Source organism: Pundamilia nyererei, unplaced genomic scaffold (genome assembly GCF_000239375.1).
Source record: "Pundamilia nyererei isolate P.nyererei 1_Seehausen unplaced genomic scaffold, PunNye1.0 scaffold00301, whole genome shotgun sequence".
NCBI classification, from domain to species: Eukaryota; Metazoa; Chordata; class Actinopteri; order Cichliformes; family Cichlidae; genus Pundamilia; species Pundamilia nyererei.
The window spans coordinates 116785-137371 of record NW_005187702.1 but is presented as its reverse complement, the minus strand read 5'-3'; the positions used below and the strand labels follow the sequence as shown (position 1 = coordinate 137371).

At 42.0% G+C, this 20587-nt stretch overlaps 2 protein-coding genes across 6 annotated transcripts in view; one reads left to right on the top strand and one right to left on the bottom strand.

The window, feature by feature from the left end:
* Window positions 1–4523, top strand: part of LOC102209722 (suppressor of tumorigenicity 7 protein homolog) — a 56941-nt gene extending 52418 nt beyond the window's left edge. For 3 of the 5 annotated variants that reach the window (XM_013915422.1, XM_013915424.1, XM_005751139.2), the window contains 2 exons: window positions 474–616; window positions 4063–4523. In XM_013915422.1, the coding sequence (XP_013770876.1) occupies window positions 474–616; window positions 4063–4158 (239 nt within the window). In that variant the 3' untranslated portion in view covers window positions 4159–4523. The remainder of the gene's footprint in view (window positions 1–473; window positions 617–4062) is intronic. The other 2 variants (XM_013915423.1, XM_005751140.2) reach the window with 1 other exon arrangement.
* Window positions 4524–7505: 2982 nt separating this feature from the next.
* The window catches only part of wnt2 (wingless-type MMTV integration site family member 2), a 15550-nt gene continuing 2468 nt past the window's right edge, over window positions 7506–20587 (bottom strand). Inside the window, exons 3-5 of the mRNA XM_005751138.1 lie at window positions 16920–17197; window positions 16395–16659; window positions 7506–8205 (exon numbers count right to left, since the gene is read on the bottom strand). Of these exons, the coding sequence (XP_005751195.1) occupies window positions 8000–8205; window positions 16395–16659; window positions 16920–17197 (749 nt within the window). The 3' untranslated portion in view covers window positions 7506–7999. The remainder of the gene's footprint in view (window positions 8206–16394; window positions 16660–16919; window positions 17198–20587) is intronic.

Sequence of the window (20587 nt, the reverse complement as noted above, 5' to 3'; positions counted from 1 at the left end):
AAGCCAGAAAGATGACCTTTGCTTTTAGAAAACATGATTTGGTTGAGAACATCATGGAGAGTTGTGATACCGATTGTAATGTGATGGGAGGACTGTAAGTCTGACTGGTACATGCCCATACTGTCTGCTCCTTTTAAGGGTTCGTAACCACATGTGCACATTTGATATAGCTACATTTCATTTTTAGTGTCAGGGCTGCCACGTCTTGGATAAAGTTGAAGCGTAGGACACTTAATGAGCTCCTTTGAAACTTAAAATAAGCAGCGTTTGGTAGCTTAGTCATGAAGCATCTAGTGCTGAGAACTGACGCGATCCTCGAAGATGCTGGTGGATGTCTACCACAAGAGAGTGTTACAGTTGATTTTGAAAATAAACAAATCAGCCCCCAGTGAAGGTTGTGTTGAGGAGTAAGAGGTGTAAATGTCGTACTCTGAACTAATATTGTGTTTCTGTGTGTCCGTCCTGCGTGGAAGCAGTGTTTCACGAGGTGTCGGTCTACCCGAAGAAGGAGCTGCCCTTCTTCATCCTCTTCACAGCTGGTCTCTGCTCCTTCACTGCCATGCTGGCTCTGCTCACACACCAGTTCCCTGAACTTATGGGAGTGTTTGCTAAAGCTGTAAGTGTATACACACACACACACACACACACACACGGGGAAAAAATGAGGAGAAAACTTGAATTTCACAGATAATGTCCAGATTACTGTGTCCTTCTCTGTGGAGAGTCTTCAGAGAATAACTCGGTGACCTTTGACCTTTTCTCCATAGCTTTATTTTCATTAAAAAAACAAATTACCGGGTGAAATAACATCCTGGATGACTTCTGACCTTTTTGCTTGTGCTACCCTCAGCAGCTGCTTTCTTTTTGACAGTGAGTTAGACGTACAGGCTTTTATCACAGATAGAAACATAGAAAGAATCTGTTGAAGTCACACAGTTCAATGGTTAAATGGGTGTCGTGGACCAATGGGGTAAGGACTGTACTGGCTAGAGGAGACAATAAATCCCATGACTGTGTAGTGCTTGGTAGCTTAAGCTAGGACATTATAGCACAATTTATTAGTAGATTATATGAAACTTTAATATGATGTGCAAAATAATAAAAATAAACGTCGTGGACTACACCCTGTGGTTCCTGTTTGGACTCATCCTTGGGTGCTACAGGTATCACAGTGACAGGAAGGGGCAGCAATGGCTGTCAGCCTGCAGCAAAACAGAGTAGAAATCTGAAAGATGTAAAGGTCATGGAGTAAACAAACAGTTTCTGTGCACACAGGCAGTTTGTGTTTCAGCTGTGAGTGAAAAGAGAGCGCTTCAAACCACACTGGAAAAGGTAGCATGACAAATGACTCTTACAGGCTTTTAAACACATGTGGTTTGTAACACACTTCTGGTGTCAGCTCTTGCATGTCCATCAGAGGAAACATGCTTCAGCTCCACCAACAGCTATACATGTGATAACTTCACCATGCTCACATATTATATGTATTATTTGCACATGCTCCTAAAAACAATGTGCATTTTACTGTTCTCTTGGATCTATTTTTAATCACAAACGTGGGAGAATTACTCACAGTTTTGAGCTCTCCTCCACAAGTGTTGTCTTGCAACTAGTTTCAAACACACTGCCAGCAGTTGCCCCATCCATCCATCCATCCATCCATCCATCCATCCATCCATCCATCCATCCATCCATCCATCCAGCTGGAGGAAATGGCCAGGGTGAGGAAGTTCCTCCTGAATGACTCAACTTCTCACCCAACCTCTACAGCTAAACACAGCTACCCTTCAGAGAAAACTCATTTCTGTTATTTCAGTCATTATTCAGAGCTTGTGAGCAACGGTCAGGGCAGAGACATCGATTGACCGGTGAATCGTCAGCTTCGCTTTTAGACAGAGCTCATTCCACCCATGGATTGAGGTGATCCCTGCTACTGTATATCGAGCCAGTATCTCTCAACCTCACCAGACTCCACCAGGAGGTGAAGTTCAGTGTCCTAGTAGCCAGCCTTAGCACCCTGGAATCAGACTTACTCTGCCCCTCATCTGATTCACATGCTCACCTCATCGGTCTCTTTTATGTGAAAGTATCAACAGGATCCAACTGATAGAAACACCTATAGTAGCCAAACATCTTCCCCCATGTACTTTTTTTTCAATTGTTGTTGTTCTGGAGCAACCTTCACACATCCATCTTTTATATGAGCAGCCAGTGGAGGGCGCTGCCCACCCTCTGCCTCCTCCTTTAAGCCTGCAGCTCTGTGCTGCTCCCCTGGAATGTGGGTGAGCTCATCTCTCCACCCTGATGTGACACTATCAGCAGATACCATCTACCTGCTGAGAGGTAGATCATTGCAAGGAACACATTGCATGTATTTATCAGTGAGTCTGAAACCAGGAATAATTACATACCTGCTTATGTTAGTTTAAATCATTTATTGAAATCATAAATAAAAAGTATTTTAAAAGGTATGCTGCTCAAACACTAAGACATACCAGATCACAGTAATGCTAATCACAGATGCTGGTGGTTACTGCAGACTTGATGTTTTATGGGGAACCTTGAATGGACAGATGAGGCCTTTCTAACAGTTTTTGGAATGTTTTCCGACTAAAGTTGACTCCAGAAAAACTTAACAGGTGGCTTCCAAGGAGAATACATAGCTACTGGCTACGTTTACTTTTTGATCTCATAGATCGATATTTAAATTCCACATTTGTTCAATGATTCATTTTAATATCTGAATAGATGAAATGATCAGTACATTAACTTGCTTGGGTAAATAAGTCGGGTTCCCACTGTGACTGAATGTAAAAGCAGCACAAGAGCTGCTAAACGTATAAGTCACCAGTGATTCCCTAGACCAATAAAACTTCATGCTAACATGGTGTCTTGGACAGGTCTCTCCCTGCCGCCCACACTGTTCAAACACTACTACACACATTTACTTTGAAGTGCTCTTTGAAGCTAAAATGGAGATGTGAGATCTGATGTGTGAAGCAATCCTCAAACCACCAGCTGCCCAGCTCACACATGCAGGTGGAGTCTCTTTCTGCCCCCCCGCCCAAAAGAAAAAAACCCTCTTCGTGACCTTTATCTGACATCTAAGACAGTAGGAACTTCCGTGAGCTGCTCAGGTGGAGCCCCTATCACCCCTCACCTCCTCCTTGCTAGTTGTTGTCAGACTGCCAATCTGAGAATGAGGCCTGAATTGCACTGTACACAGATGGAGGATTCATGCTGCAGAAGTGGAAAGTTTATTTGTTCTCACAGCTGAAAATAAAGGAAAATCCCCCAAACCTTCAGATAATTCAGACACACGGTTATGCAGCCTTTTTCTTATTTGTCAAAGTTTGACCTGCCATCGACAGCTGCTGACCTTTCCCGTCTTTATCAAATGTGGTCCATATTTTACAAAATTACCTCCATGTTTTGCTCAGCTTGTACTGAAACCCCCAGTTGAAACCAGGAAGTCATCAAGAAAGTGTTTGTTGATGTCACAAGTTAAGGGAGTGCCCCCTGCTGACTGTTAGACAGTACTGCAACATTGAGAAGCAGTGTTCATCTTTTATGTACAGGTGATATACACAGCCACCACCCTATCCTGTCGACTTAGGCACTCTTTAAAATGTTTTTTGTTTTTTTAAATGTCAATTCAAAGTTTATATTAACCATCCAGATAAATATCACATTGTCTACAAACCAAATATTAATATAAATTAATTTGGGAGTCTTGCTATCAGTTGTCCATTTATAAACAGCAGTCAGGGAGACATGTTATTAGATAGTATGAACCTGACTCCATCTACACACCACAGCTCTGTGAGGGATGCAGCACCTATGTAAAATTGCTTTTATTAGATAACAAAAAAAGTGCTTAAAGTGGTGGCTCGATACACTGCTGCGTGTCTCCGATACCGTTTTGTTCCATCTGGTAGAATTGGATGCAGTCAGTTCCTGTGGCCACATTGCAGCCAGAATGCAGCGTGGTGTGTTTCAGGGAAAAGATGCTGGCTGCCCTGTTAACATTCTGTTTGTGTGACTGTATTTGTCTCTTTGTAGTTCCTCAGCACACTGTTTGCTCCTCTGAACTTTATCATGGAGAAGGTGGAAAGCATCCTGCCATCCAGCCTCTGGCACCAGCTCACCCGCATCTGACCCCGACCGACAGATGGGCCGACCGGACCAGGAATCAGACCCAGGACCAGCACCAAGAGCAGACCTCTATCTGGACAGAAACAGCTGAACTGAAATCCAGAACACTGCAGTGGACTAGACTGACGCGCCTCTGTGCCAAGTTCAAACCAAACCGAGAGCAGATGGGAATCCGAGGAGAGGCGCGAAACAAAAATGCTAAACAACACCCAGAATTGGTTTTGACTTTATTTGATATGTTTGCATTTCTTTGGGTTATCAGTCATTTAAAGCTGTTCTTTTGTTGTACAAAAAGAGATGATCAATTGCCATCATTAAAAAGGTGAAAAGGAAAAAAAATACAATAAAGGACTTTTTGTGTATTGCTGCAAAAATGCAGTGTTTTTACTGGCTGTCCCACATACTCTGAAATCAGCTGACCTTGATACCAGCACCACCAGATACAACCGGCTGGGTTTTGTTTCTCTGCAGGATCCATCACATATTTGGAGCGTTCATTCTCAAACTAAAAGCTCACTCCACAGTGGAAAAGTTGTTCCTGCAACTGCTGAAGCTCCACGTCAGCTTATTGCAAGTCCGTCGTCATCGAGTTTGATGGTAAAATGCTCAACTAAACAGCATTAGAAGACACATTCACAGCCTGGTACAACAAACAGTTTTATTTCTCTATAGTTTATAAAAGTTGTGGGATACATTTGAACAGCGAAGCTTAAGCTGTTGTGCAAGCCTGCTTCCATTTGCAGTCCGCTCACTGTTGGTGACTGTTGGAGCGTTTTGATGGAATTATCAGACAGTTGTTGTGGCTTTCAGTGTGGTGTAAAAAGTTTGTGTTGCAGGTATTGTGAAGTGATATGTTTAATAGTAACTGCTTGCTAACCAAGCTTGCATGTGCTGTCTGACTTAGACATCCCAGATATAGCTCTGAATACAAGTCAACAACTCAGGTCCTTTCCCACTAACCCAGTGCCCAGTCCTGAACTGGTTCTGCATATTTGCACCATTCAAGGATTTGCTGGTCCCTTAGGGTTGGTGACGTCATTAGTTATGCAGATTGTCTCCACTGCGATTTCCTTCCCACAGAAACGACCTAAGCAATGCTCAAGCATGTCTGGATGTGTACCAGCTTCCACAAGGTGCCAAAGCAATGCATCTTAATGATGAACTGTGACTCAGACCTCATCACCAGGGTGCATTAATCTAGCTAAACAAGCTGCTTGAGAAGTTTGTCCAGTTAACAGAACACTAGTCAGAGAAATCAGAATCTATTCATGTGTTTTTGTTCATGAGACTCTTTAAATCTGGACACAGTGTAAGTTGAAACCATTTATTCTGTAGAGTTCAGTTGTAAGGCTTATATTTTAATCTTACACAGCTGATGTGCAATTTACAGACAGGACATGTATTACATCTAATGAAGCAACTGGTGAGAACAGCTGCTAGTTTGCTTTACTTGTATTCCTCAGTGTATAATGACTGCTCAGGCCGCCGCCTCTCCTGTTTGTCACTGATGATGTTTGATTTCACAGAGTCCTGCTTGAATATTGCTCCTTATTCTAATATTGGTAGCAGGCACAATAACAGTGAAATGTAAACAGAGGTCCTAGTTATTAACACATTTCTAAGAAACAATGACAAAATGCGCATTTTAACTACAAGAAAAAGCATTTCTGATTATTTTTTTCTAGTTCTAGATATTTTAACTGTTTTCAAGCATTTATTTTAACAAGATGTTGACTACAATACCCCTTAGACTATCTTAATGATCAGTTACTTATAGTGATTTTCCAGAACAAGGCTGATGTGCAGAGCTGTAACACAGAGGGATAAAGCTGATGAATTATATCTCAAAGCAATGGGAAAGAGTTGTTAAAGCTAAGTTATGAAGAGAGGTAATGATGAGTGAGCAGCATTCTGCTGAGAGAGCGCACTACAAATATGTTTGCTTTGAGAGTGTTGACAGAAGTATAGAGGTCGAAGGGAGTAGCACTGCGTCTTTGTGGACCTAGAGAAGGATATAAGGGCCCAAGAGAGGCACTGTGGTACTGCACGAGGAGTGTCAGAGGATTATGTGAAGCTGGTGAAGGACGTAGGAGGACTGTAAGAGTGCCAGATAGGTTCAAGGTCAGGGATTGACTGAACCCTTTCTTGTTTGCAGTGATGATGGAGAGGTTGACAGATGGCACTGATCTGTAGTGAAAGTAGGGAACAGGTGGAGGTATGCGCTGGAGAGAAGAGGGATGAAAGTCAGTAGACAGAATCCAAGTGTGTGGAAGAAAAGGGAACTGGTAGAGCAGTGAAGCTGCTTTAAATAGCCTGCAAAGCAATAGAGTGCAAAAGAAGAGAGTGCAGGCAGGGTGGAGATAAGTGTTGGGTGATTTGTAACACAGGGAGACCTACTACGATGCAGTTTGGAGATGGTGGGACTAAGAAGAAAGGAGGTAAAACTGAATGAGGTTGAGTTGAAATATTTTCCATTGTGAATGACCAGGATGAACAGGATTAAACGATTATATCAGAGGGTTGAGCATTTTGGAGACAAAGTTAGAGAGGCAGGGTTGAGATGGTTTGGACATGGGCAGAGGAGAGATGGTGGATATACTGGATGAAGAATGTTGACTATGGAGCACAGAGAAGATTCATGGATGTAGTGAAGGAGGATATGGTTGCAGAAGAGAATGCTAGAGTTAGGGTGAGATGATGCTGATCTTCTGTTAGGACTTCTAAAGGGAGCACCCAAAAGAAAATGATCATTCAAACAGAATCCCTGTAGATACTTAAAAATATAAGGTCATAAATGTAAAACTTTCCTCATAAATACAGTAAGATGCTATGTCTGTTATCAACATTATGGTTTACTTCTAGCCTTTTTAAAAGACTTGGAGAAGATGGCACTAATGTAGGACATCAGTGAAATTGCTGTAGGTCCTGCCTGCATTAATTTTGCACTGTTTCTGAGTCAAATGACAGTGTCCACTCATTTTCCAGCTGCTGTTTTCTACTAAGTAAGGAGATTTAATGATGGAGAGAGAAAACAGCTGAAGGACCATGTTCTGTGCATATGGTGGTACCTCTGGAGCAGAAAGCCTCTAATGAGCAGACAGAAAGCGAGAGAGAAGCTTGTGATACGCTATGTTGAATGAGAGTGGTGTGACAACAGCTTACACTGAAAGCACGCAGGGGAAAAGAACGCTGGTCGTACTTTATGTTGTAAATGGTTTGCTGACAAGTGTAAGGTGCCACGAGAACAAATCTAAACAACAAGCTGATAAACTGTGTGGAGAGCTGCTATGTGTTAAACTAGAGGTGTTGAAGGCTTCACAGGAGCAGACCAAACACCTCCATGCATGTTGATTCAACAAAACTATAAAAGATATTACACATAATTTAAGTTATATTTCAGTATATACTTGGTCAGTCCTTGGGGCCTGTTTAAGCAACAGTTCATCTCCAAACCATCACAACTGGAGCCAGCAGATCAAATGCTAGCCTGTTAGTCTCAATAGTATTTTTTGTGTTGGTTCAGCAGGAATCTGAAGCATGATTTGACTGATACATTCTCAAAGTAACAGCTACAGACATTCAGCAGTCAGGCTTTAAATGTCTCTGAGTCTGGAAGTTCTTTCCACGTAGCATCCAAAAGAAGAAAAAGATGTGAATTTTTTTGGTGAGGAAAAGAAAAAAGTGTCTGAAAACCTAACAGACCTTCAGAGGGCTCAGAACTAAAGACAGACTCGAGATTATCAGTTAGATTGTCGTAACAAGACATCAGGTAGAGCTGAGGAGGAACGGGGGGGGACTCTGGATGCCCGATATGAGGCGTCAGTCAAGTTTAGTGGTGGCGAGGTCACGTCTGGCCCTTACAGGTGTGCACGTCGACCTGCTGGTGGCAGTCACGGCAGTGGACTGCACAGCACCACTGGAACTTGCACTCGCACTTGGTTGTGCGGCTGATGCGAGACGTGTCGTAGCCACGGCCACAGCACATCACTTCGCAGCCATCTACACCTCGGGATGTCCGGTTGCAGACCCGCCCACCTGTCCCCGTCGACCCTGGAGAGAGAGCAAATGAGACGCGGTCAGTGAGAATAAATTTAGCACAGTATGACTATTAATTTAAAATGAGTTTTTGATCTGTGGGACCCACCCTAATGGTGAGAACATAAGTTATTAACAGTGGAAAATCAAAACCTAGACAATGTATCAAAGGAACATAAACACCGAACACTAGTTTAGTAGAGAGTGTACACACTTTGTCTTCCAAGCTAACGTGTTAGAGGTAGGAAAAAGTGATGGGCAGACGACTGGGTCACAACATCTCCAAAACTGCGGCTCTGGTGGGGTGTTCCTGGTCTGCAGTGGTCAGTATCTACCAAAACTGGTCCAAGGAAGGAACTTTGGCAAACTAGAGAAAGGGTGATGGGCTGCCAGTCTGATGATTCAGGTTTTTCTCTTGCATCATGTGAATGGCCGGGTCCATATGCGTCACTTACCTGGGAAACACTTGCTACCAGGATGCACTATGGGAAGAAGGCAAGCTTGTGGCGGCAGTGTGACGCTCTGGGCTATGTTCTGCTGTAAAACCTTGGGTCCTCCCATCCATGTGGGTCTTACACCACCTGCCTAAGCACGGTTGCAGATGATGGTACCCCCCCCCTAATGGCTGTGACTTCTTTCAGCAGGATCCTCGGTCATTTAACAGTGTTTCAGGAATGGTTTGGGGAGCACAACAATGAGTATGAGGTGTTGACATAGCCTCCAAATTTCTCAGATCTCATCTGGACACCCAAGTCTGATACATCGAGGCCCCACCTGGCAAGAGCGGAGTCCACGCCTCGACGGACAGGACGTTCTGACAGCATGCGTAGTGTGTGCATGTCACTCTGTCTGTAAACACGATAGCTAAAAAAGTTTTAAATTAATTCTGACAACTCTGATACTTTTTAGGGGAGGTAGACTGGGGACATGTTAACGATACTTCCACCAAAGTCTTCAAGGTGAACTCACTGATTTATTGGTAGAAAACTGACAAAAAGCTGTAGAAACTATGATTCTTACAAGTGTGCTGTGTCAACGTATAGAAAGAATGGCATAAAGATTTAAAATGTCACATTTGACCTCTGACCTCACTTCTATATTACACATCAGCCTTTCTTTCAAGTTGACCACAAAATGTGATCTTATAAGTCAAGAGAAAGACAAGGAGCTGCTCCCGAGCGCTGAAACTAAAAACATGGACATGATCAAAATTATAATCATTAGATGTAAACTTTATTCTGCTTTATCGCTACATAGTGTAAAATGCCAAGTTTAAGTCTACTTCGTAATTAAAGGTTCTTAAAAAAATGAGGAAAAGTCTGTATTTACCTTGAAAAGTGTTTTTCTCACCAGTATATTAATCTATCATACTACAGTAGAAGGATCTGCCTTTCTGATCACTTCCTACTGCAGTTTTTCCACTGAATGACATTTTTACTCACTAAAAGCAAAAACATGTTTCAGTAGTTTCCTTCCAAAAGGAGATTTACTGATGGAACAGTTTAACACCTACACTGCCTGTGATTTCTAGTTTAAGAAGTGACAACCCTGCTGGGAAATAACTGGGACGTCCTAAAGGAATAAAGGAAAAGTGTTCATGAAGGTAATGGTACTGATGCTTAAAAAATGGACTATAGCATCGTGGAATGTGACTTGGCAGCAGTTGAGCCACAATTTGGCCAATTAGAACGGTTCTATTAGTTTTTAGAAGCCAATAGGAGCAGAGTATAATGCCAGTACGGTGAAGATGAGATTGGGGGGGGGGATAAGTAAGATGAACGAAAGTGAGATGAGAGATTGATGATAGGAGCCATCAGCCTGCACTCCCACACTTCATCAGCTGTTCATTTTACAGGAGACATCCATCGCCCACACACACACACACACACAGATACTGTACACACTCACTTTCTCCTGAATCCCAACTCCAGTTACCCACACACACACTTTACGTCGCCACAAACACAGTTAGCGTACCCGAGCTTTGTATGCAGAAGGAATAGCTGGAGCTCAATTTATGATGAAGCTGTGTAGGCCTGCAGATTCGACTCAAAACCATCCACAGGAGTTTTTAGAGGGACTTTTTTAGCAGTTTCAGCAGCTTTGATCCACTGATGTTAAACATGAGCAACAGGAGTGTTTTCAGTCTGCTTTGGATGATCAAGCCCAACAGAATCTCACACGTTTCTATCTAACCGCTGTGAGCAGAGCGTTTGGGTTATAGTGTCTAGATCTCCAGATAACTTCTCTTTGATAGCAGCACAACAAACACAGATGCGCCGGGTGTGGGAAAGGATCATCCCTATGATTTCAGCCAAAATAAAACACATGGGAATGGACGCTTTTGTGACACAATCTGCGCTGAAGTCATACTCTTTCACGGTTTTTGATTTCATGCTCAGCAGACGTCCAGGAAGCAGTAACAAGTAACAAGGTTCTCACGGCCTGGCTTTTATAAAATATCGACTTTTTAATGAGTCATCACAGAGCTGGTAATGCTATTCAAAATATCCAAATAACATCATTTAGGATTTGCGGAGTTCGGGAGTATTGAGTATTGTATTGAGAGAAAGACTTCATCTCTCTTTTTGACTGAGATATTTATGTTTCTGTGTAACAATATTGTTTTTTGCCTTTCTTCCCCCCAAACTTTACCAAGAAGAAGCTGCATCCATATATCTGTCAGATATGTGCAGTTTACAACTCTTCTCTACAATTCTGTTCAATATCTTGTTGCATAATTACACACATTAGTGAAAGTGCAATCAGCCTTTCCTTCTGAATTCTCATTCACGTCTTTTCTTCATTTTATGAGTTGAACGACTGTCATTCAGGAGAGACTGAGTCAAGCTGCTGCTCCTCAGCGTCGAAGCATCAAAAGGAGCCCGATGAGGTTGTTTAGCCATCTGACCACGATGCCTCCCAGATGCCTCTTAGTTGAGTTGTCTTGGACACGTAGGTCATTCCATGGAAAATCACTGCCTGCCCCCCACCTGTCCCCCCCCTTTGAATAAACTAAAAAGACACACTACTTGAGAATATAAAAAAAATCAAGTGGAAAAAGTACCAAATTTCAACCCAGCCCTATGCAGGTTGACAGAGGTCTACAGGACAGAGGCTAAAATATTGTGTGACTTCTTCAAATGTGTCGATTATTCTAATTATTAGCAGAATGAAGAGCATATTCTGAGAGAGTCATGAATGAATCTTTTCAGATTTGACTGATTTTATATGGAATGAGCCATGTCCTGGCAGGAGCTGAACCTGGGGATATTAGATATCTTGGACTGGTTATTTATACACATGCACCTGATGGATCATATTACAGTAGAAAAGACTGTTATAACAATAAGATATGTGCTGAAAGAGGTCACAGCCATTAGGGGATGTGCACCTTTGCATGGCAGTAACATCGTCCTGAGGACCCTCGTCTGCCAGAGTGACAACAAACTGATGACTAAGTCCTTGAAGAACATGGTGCTCATATATTTGCTAGTTCAAACAGCTTGCATTTAAGTCTTTATTTACTTTACTTTTTTGTTTTTGAAATTGTTTATGTTTGATCCATTTACTGGTGGTTTAAAAAAAAAAAAAAGATCGTTTCCACAATCTAGATTTTGTTGATGTGAAGCTTGAGAAAAAGCTTTTTATGATCAAAGTAGTTCTGGTGTAACCGATAACGCTGCAGTCGTTCGTAGCTTTTAATCTCGCAGCCTTTTCACTTCAACATCTTGATAAAGCTGCTGTGAAACATCTGAACTTTAGTGCTGTTGAGCTGCAGATGTTCAGCCAGCAGAGGACTGCTGCTCTGCTGGGCAGGTGTGACTGTTACTGTCTGACTGTAAAGCACAAGTGTTACTGAAAAAGAATGCATGTGTGTGTTCTGCTGACTTCTCCTGTATAAATAAAGGTTTAGAAAAAATTGGCTTCAAGTACCATCTCAAACATTGTTCTGGAATTTGCTCGTGTTTACATTCTGCTTCGCTCTGCGTGTACGCTCCTTCTGCACCATTCCCTCGCCAGGTAATATGTCTGGACATGACCCGAAGCCCTCCCCTCTCTGGCAGCGTGCCCGCCCGTCATCCAAAGTATGCAGCACTGCTAGGGGTGACATCACGGCCAGAGTCTTCCTCACAGCCCTCGATCGCCCTGCGTCTGCTTATTGAATTAAGATGAGGGGGCGCCGAGAGATGAGTTTAGCACCTGAGCCTCAGGGCTGAGGGAAATTGATTTCACACTTTAAAGAGGCACAGAGGGGCCGTCTCGCTATCTCTGTGGGCCCCGAGCCTGTTTGTGGTTTGTGTGTGAGAACAGATTTAGTCTGTTTCTTTCCACGAGTGAAGGCGAGTTTGCATGTCTTTCAGAGCGCGTGCACGTGTGTGTGTCTGTGTGTGTGTGTGTGTTGGGAGAAAGGCTGATTACTTTTCATGGTTGTGCAACCAAAAAGAGGGAGCAGGTGACTCTACATACAGTACATGTTATGATTGAGAGCGAGTTTGTAAGTCTGTGGTTGTCTCATGGGAGTTGGTCTTTAAAGAAGGCGTATGTTACGTTCTCATGAGAGGCCCACTGTGTGTGTGTGTGTGTGTGTGTGTGTGTGTGTGTGTGTGTGTGTGTGTGTGTGTGTGTGTAACCTCACCCTGCTTACATGTACACATCCCATAAAACTTCCATGTCTGCTGTAATGCCTCAACTTGTTCCCAAAAGCAGGGCCTAAGACCTCCAGGGGCCTTTAGACAAAGCAGGATTAGGTGCTTAGTGCAGTAACTTCAGATTTAAACCTGAGTTTTCAATGTCAGGAAAGTGGTTCATGCCTTGTTTGAGTACCCTGCCACTGTAACTTTTACTACAGATCTAATAAGAGTATCTTATATTTGAGAGAAGATATCAACATGTTCAAAACCACTGACCCATCAATTCTCTGGAAAGCAGAATCACCATTCCTAGAAGATCCTGTGCACAGTCAGAGGATCTACAGTTCTACAGACCATCTAAGGTTTTTGTGTGTTTCACATAAGCATCAATAGGAAATCTAATCTTCTGAAGAACAACTTCATAGTTTTCATTTTTTACTTCTTGTGAACAAAAACTATCACAGCCCAGCCGGGGGTGAGTTTGATCTGTTAGAGAGAGGCAGACATAAATCAGGAGCTGAAAGCCAAAACAAAAGCATCACTGAGATACGAAACTCAGTTACCTTGTACTATTAACAGCTGTGAAGCCAAAACTGAACTTAAAACTTGATAGACTGCACAGCTGTTAATGAGCTGCAGTTATTATTGTGTTGTATGCTACTGGAGAGAAATTAACCGCACATGTGCCATGTTCTCTGAATTCCCACCAGCCAAAAACTGTGCGATCCGACAGCAGTTTCTGAATGATTTTCAGTGATAACAGGTTCATATAAAGTACTGACAGAATGCAATAATAATTTATTCATAACATTTTGTGCATATATGTATTTAAATAAGATGTTTGTCACATCCATCCACTTGCATTTGTTTTATTCTCTAAATCTGCTGCACCTGCTTTTGTTTGCTGTGGTAAAACTCATTATTCTTTATTTTCAGTTATTTAAGAGAGACGATCATGTGATGTACAGCAGTTTAATTATTTCTCTGAGGGTGGAAATTATATTTTATGATAAAAGTTCATTTTTCTTAGTATATGCTGTCAATTATAGTTCTTTGGAATCTGCAAAAATCTGTAATGGCAGATCCCATTAGTCAGAAATAATAATGGAATAGGTATGTCACTGTGCTATAGCATCACAAAACTGTTTTTATTACTATTGTTTTATTTTTCTAGGTTGGGTGGTTTCATGTGAATTGAGTGAAAATCTTTAAGGGCACTTAAAAAGCTTAAAACTTTCAAAACTACCACTGGGCTGAAATACAGCACACAGATGTACTGAGCTGTTTTACAATAATCACTACAGCACGGCTGGACATTTGTGTAACACCAATTTGTCCACCAATAGTGTAGAGATTCAGCCGCCCAAGTTAACAAAAACACTCTCGTATTTACAGCGGCAGCAAAGGCCAAGCTTTCTGAGGAAATGGATAAAACAACAGCACTCATTCAAAAACAGTGCCACATGGTGGTGAAAGTTACAGCTAACATCAGTCACTAACAGAAAGCAAAAAAACCCCAAAACAAATAACACAACAAAAATAACAGAAAAAAAAACTTTCACGATTTAGTGAGATTAAAAAATTATGTTTCTGCTCATGAGAATATTCACTGCTCCTACCTCCCAGGAAGTCTCTCACTTCTAAATTTCTCAATGAATGATTAAATTGTAAAAAAGAAAGAAATTATGTCTGGGTGGAGTATTTCAGCGCACACACACACACACACACACACACACACACACACACACACACACACACACACACACACACACCTCTAAAATGTGTGTGTTTGGTGCTCTGCCACTGAAATCTCTCCCATTTTGCAGGCCAATCATGCCCTCAGGTGTGTGTGTGTGTGCGTGCGCGTGCGTGTGCGTGTGTTTCTCCAGCACTGGTGATTTATAATGATGTGTAGTCCTCTAAGATTTCAGCCTACAGAAGTGTGTAATGGGTCTTAAACTGGCTGACACCCGATCGCCACGGATCATCTGCCGCCTGTCAGGCATTCACCTCCACCTCAAGACACTCTCTCATGGCCTTTATCTTCATTCTCTCATAAGCTTTTCAAACGCAAACATTTTCTTTCTCACGCTTGCTCTGCTGTTGTAGCTTTACATTGCCCTCACACGAACACGCTTATGACACACACACCCAGAGCCACCGTAGTTGCTGAAACACAACTACATTTTATGTCATCTAAAGTTAAAGATCAGTTTTCAGTGTGGACGCTTCTTCAAATCTGAACGGCAAAGGAAAAAACATTTTTTGCTTCCTTGAAGTTTTGAGAAACAGGACAGCAAAATAACATTTTTGCACTTTGAAACATTCACTAACAGCCTCGGTGGCTGAAAAATATTCCTAAACTGCAAAAAACAGAAGATCCTCTGAATCTGGCTCCAAAAGTAATCCGTGCTCATAGACTCGCCGTGTTAAAATGACCAACAGAAATAAACATGTTTACAGCCCGTTTGTGCCTTTGGAGCACTAACACGGTGAAGAGGCTCATTCTGGAGTATTTGCAATGGAATTATCTGACAAATAATAAGGTCTGCCGTGCGGTGCAGCCCACCCAAGAAATCTGTTTTCAGTTGTAGCAAGTTACACTACAATTATGGAAAACTGCTAGTCTGTTACTCAGTGTACTAATTAGAGTTAGCTGTTAACATGGCAGTAGCCAAAAACCTAACACTGAAGCAGACTTCAAAACCAATGGTTGACATCCCAGTGACTGCTTGACACAGACAGCGGGTCTATGAAACACGTGATGCTTAACAGTCCTCGGCTGTATATTGTGTATGAAAGACTCAAAGTGTGTTTTTGTCAGTACATGTATGGTACTGCTGACATGGCAAGAAGTTGCCTGCCAAAAGAAGAGTGCTTTTTCACACTCACCAGTGTGGACTGTTTAGACTTGGCAGTGTGAGTAATGCATGTTTCACGCATTCTGAAAGCTGGAATTGCCAGCTTTCAAATTTCTAACTTCCAACTGGATCAAATGCACCATTCGATCCAGTGTGATCAGTGTGATGGTGTGAACAGTGGTCCACTGGGACTACAGGTGCGGGTGGAGGTGGGTTTGTTAGGTGTGCGTGCTTTGGTCCCAGAAAAGTCATGGGAAAAAACCCCAAAACAAAACAAAAAAGCCACTTTAACACGTTCTGGTACACAATGGTGACAGTAAAAGTAGAAGATGGACACGTTTGAGATGCCAGCAAAGTGGAAGTGTTTTAGAGATGCAGTTCAATCAGCTTCTTGAAATCAAGCATATGAAAATCTGTTCACACCACCTCCTCTTTTAAGGATACCAACCAGCTGTGCTGTTCAAGTGATGCACTTAAGTTCCAGAGTATTTACTCTGGTTTTGATCTGGTTTATTAAATTGAGTAAATTAGAGCATTTAGGCTTGTTTGACCAGATTACAAATCAACATTTTTCAGCATGTAATTTGGAAGTGATTAAACAAACCTCTAAATGGTCTGAACTGGATGTTTATGTGTCTTTGACAGGTACGTTTTCCACTCACTGCTTACTGGGATCCAACAGATCCAAATGGTAAAGGTCAGTGTTTACCTGACTCGTGGTCCCGTATGCAGTAGTCTGGTGAGTCCTCCAAGTAGACGAGGTCATTCTTGCTGGGACGTTTGAAGTGTGTGTGAGCGGCCGTAAAGCCTGTGCCATACTGATTCACTGCAACCTGCACGGCACCGTTGTACCTTTTCCGTAGATGGTCACCTGTGCGGCGGAAGTCAGCCATGGCCAACCAGCAGGTCCTGATGCTGCATGACCCACTGACACCATGACATTTACACTCCAGTGTCATGAAGCGCTTCACAGCCTGGGGAGCACAACAGTAAACAGATTTAGTAGAACTGGTGAGTGAATGGTACTAATTTAAGATTTTAAAGCCCAAGATACAAATGTAATGATGTTATGTAGATCTAAAAACAGTCAAATTCATTTTCAGCGTTTTATCAATGTGTTTCTATTTCTGAGATTCTTAAAATGTTGGATGAAAATGTAAAAGTTATGTAATTTTAGTGTCTCCGGTAAAACCGAAGGACTTTAAAGTCAGTTATCCATTCAGTGCTTCCTCACCTTCCTGCCAGCTCTGTTGTTGTGCAGGTTCATGAGTGCACGGGCATCCCTCTCCTTCCTCTCCTTGGCATCCACGAAGGCTTGGCTGAAGCGTATGGCATGCTCCACATGGTCACTACAGCCTCCCCAGTTGAAGGAGCCTTTGGCATCCTGTGATGAGCCCTTCTTGGTGGGATCACAGGAGCAAGAATCCAACTCACCTTGGCTGCAGGCTTGGGCCAGTGTGTAAACCACTCCAGCTGAGGAGATAGCGTAGACAAAGGCCACCTCACGGCTACCTTCACAGAGAGAATTATTTTTTTATTATGCAAAGAAAAAAAGTTTAATTACTCAGTTTTTATCTAAATACCGGTAAACAGGAGCCAAAAACCTTGTTGATTTCAGCTATTTGTGGGAGTCTCTCATTTGTCAGTTAACACTAGTGCTGGTAAACTAGCTAGTTTAGCAAGGCACAGCTGTAATTCACTGTAATAACAAATAAGACGCCAATATTGGCTAGTGGAAAAACAGGCTTACTGTAAAATAAAATTTACTGATTGGTGAAAATGAAATTGTCCTTAGTTTCCTTTAATATAATCAAATGCTCAGCACAAACAAGTAAACACCTGTCAAAGATGAGTAATACTGGAAATGCCCTTTATTCTCAATACAATTTGAAGAGTTGAGTTTATTTTAAAAATTTCTCTGCATATCTTTAATTAAATTTCCTTTTTTTGCACTGGGCTGTAAATATTTTTACTCTTTAAATCTCGGATTTTTCATATTACAGTCTGTGGGGAATCCTCAGACTGCATTTTTGACACTTCTGCATCAGCTTTATTTTTTATTTTTTAGCCCCTAAAACGATTGACATTTACACATCTGCCACAAATGCATTCAGTAACATCATTTATAATTGAGAATTGTTATTGTTCCCCATTGTTGAGAGTGGATCAGTCAGCCGCCTACTGCATATACGGTACGATATATACGATACATGATCAATCCACATGCACCAAAATTTCTATGTATTTTCCCAGAAACTGCAGATGGTAGGATAGCAATTAATCCAGACAGGGTCAAAAGACCAGCATTAAAAAAAGTTGCAGATATGCTTCTCTCCATTCCTAATAAACCTCACTGATGCCACAGTTACAGTAACAAATCTAAAAACCCTTTAAATGTTTGGCTGCCACTGCTACCTGTTACACCCGTGTCTGTTGCTGTCTGCTATAGGCTTTTATTCAAAGCATGAAAAAAATACGTCATCTCCAAGATGGATAAACAGCTAACATTTACCAGCAGTGCCCTGATAAGGGGCTCTTATCTCCTTCTGCATGTATCTGATGAAAGATCCGAGCAGGATCAAAGGCTCAGGTGGGGAAAGGGTGTGTGTTGCATCTAACCCCTGCCAAGGACTTGTAACACACATGGTAAATGGCCTGTATTTGTATAGCGCTTTACTTAGTCCCTAAGGACCCCAAAGTGCTTTACACTACATTCAGTCATTCACACACTGGCAAGCTACATTGTAGCCACAGCCACCCTGGGGCGCACTGACAGAGGCGAGGCTGCCGGACACTGGGGCCACCGGGCCCTCTGACCACCACCAGTAGACAACGGGTGAAGTGTCTTGCCCGACGACGAGACTGTCCGAGCCGGGGCTCGAACCGGCAACCTTCCTATTAAAAGACGAACTGCCGACTGTTAAGCCACGATCGCCCCACACGAATGCTCTCACAGTGATTCTCACAAAAGAAGGACTTGTGACGTGTTTAGAACTGCAACTACTGATCACATCCATAAGCTTAAGTTTCCTAAATGTTAAGAGGTCAACCCTGATGCTTTTACCTCAAAGTCAAAAGAAAAACTTTTCACCTGCTGAATTAAATGCAGGATGATCTCAGCATCACAGCTGAGAGGAACACCTGCAGACAGAAATCAGGGCCAAACTAAATATATGAAAGCCTATTTTTACAAGAACAAGCCACTTAAAATGTATAATCATTTAGAGCCATCAGTGTGCACTTCAAATAAATATTTAAAAACAGCCTTCAAGCTCCATCTAAGATAGTACATTTCTGCTACGTAAGAGAAATAAATATAGGAAACAGCATTCAGGTACACAGCTGTTAAAATAAAGACAATTTATTTCCCCCCCTATTAAAAAATGTAATTTAAAGAAGCAAACTTGATGTTTTCATCTGATAAATTACATTTTTAAAAAAGCATTCTTGACATTGTTTCAAGCTCCTTTTCTGCCTGTGTGGGTTAACAACACAATGTTAGATATGTTATCATATTTTATATTATATCATTGATGGCAATGAATTAATTCATTCACTTATGAAAATTCTAATTAATTTAACCTATAAGGGATTCCTCTAAATACGTTAAATGTGTTAAAACAAAGTCAGTAAGACTAATGAAACTCAAGTATCACAGTAGCACTAGAAAAAAAAAAGAAGCTCCCAGCTCTGCCAAGCACACACAGTGATATCAGTATGTGGGTGTCTGGGTCCAGCAGATAAGTTGAGCGTGCCTAACAAAGTTAATAAGGAGGACGCTGAGAGAACACGACAACAGGGAGGGAGAGCTCCTGTGTAATTGTTTGAAATTAGCCTACTGACACTGACAAGAAGGCGCTTCAGACGGGGCCTCAGTGTGCCATGATAATGCTGTGTGACATGGCCGGGGCCTGGCTGGGAGGTCCAAATACCACATGGCTGATTAGAGGCCCAGACATAAAACTAAGTCGTAGGATCTGCATCACAGGTTAAATCTTGGGGCATGGGAGAGGAACATCAGGTCGCCAGGTCCTGATGATCCTCCACAGGCAATATATTTTAAAAAAAACAAGAAAGAAGATGTTTCAGCTTGCCCTCGTTGGAGGTACAGACTGATTTTAGCTGCTGAGATTTGCCATCACATGACAAATTGGACGGGACGCTTTTGTTCAGACTCCAATCTGTAACAAACAGTGACAGGCAGCTTACTGATACTCACCGCTTGGTTTCCGACGCTGTTCACACTTTATTGCTTTGGAAGAGTCATTTGTAATACTCCCCACACCCACCGCTCTCACCAGAAATACATGAAGAGGAAAAACTGCCTGTGTCCTCTCTGGATTTCTGAAACTCTCAATAAATCAAGTGTCTTCTCCAGCAAATCACCAGAGAGGATAAACAGTGCTAATAAACTGAAGAGGCTCTTGAAAGTGGTGGGATTACTTCTATTTCAAAAAAGTCTAAAATTTCTGCAGTTTGTCATTTGAACGAGCTGAGCGGAGAGTAATTAGCTCTGCTCAGACAGCAGCCCAAGGGAATCGAAGGGACACCAAAACACTGTGATGACACCAAATCAGTCATGAAGTCACTGACTCTACAGACACTGAAATCTGCATAACACTGTAACAAGTTAATTAGTTATTACTGATTAATCTTGTATACTAAATAAATAAATAAAAAAAACACACACCTAAGAATTAAAATTCCAATCAAATGAGATAAAAGCTGGAGTTTCTCTCTCATCAGACTGTGACAGCACTGAGCAGCTCCTTCAGTGGGAGACTGCGGCACCCATGGTGTGGGACGGAGAGATTTCGCAGGTCTTTCCTCCCCACTGCTGTCAGACTCCACAACAAAGACTTTAACTGAACAAACACACACATCCACACATGTGCAATAACA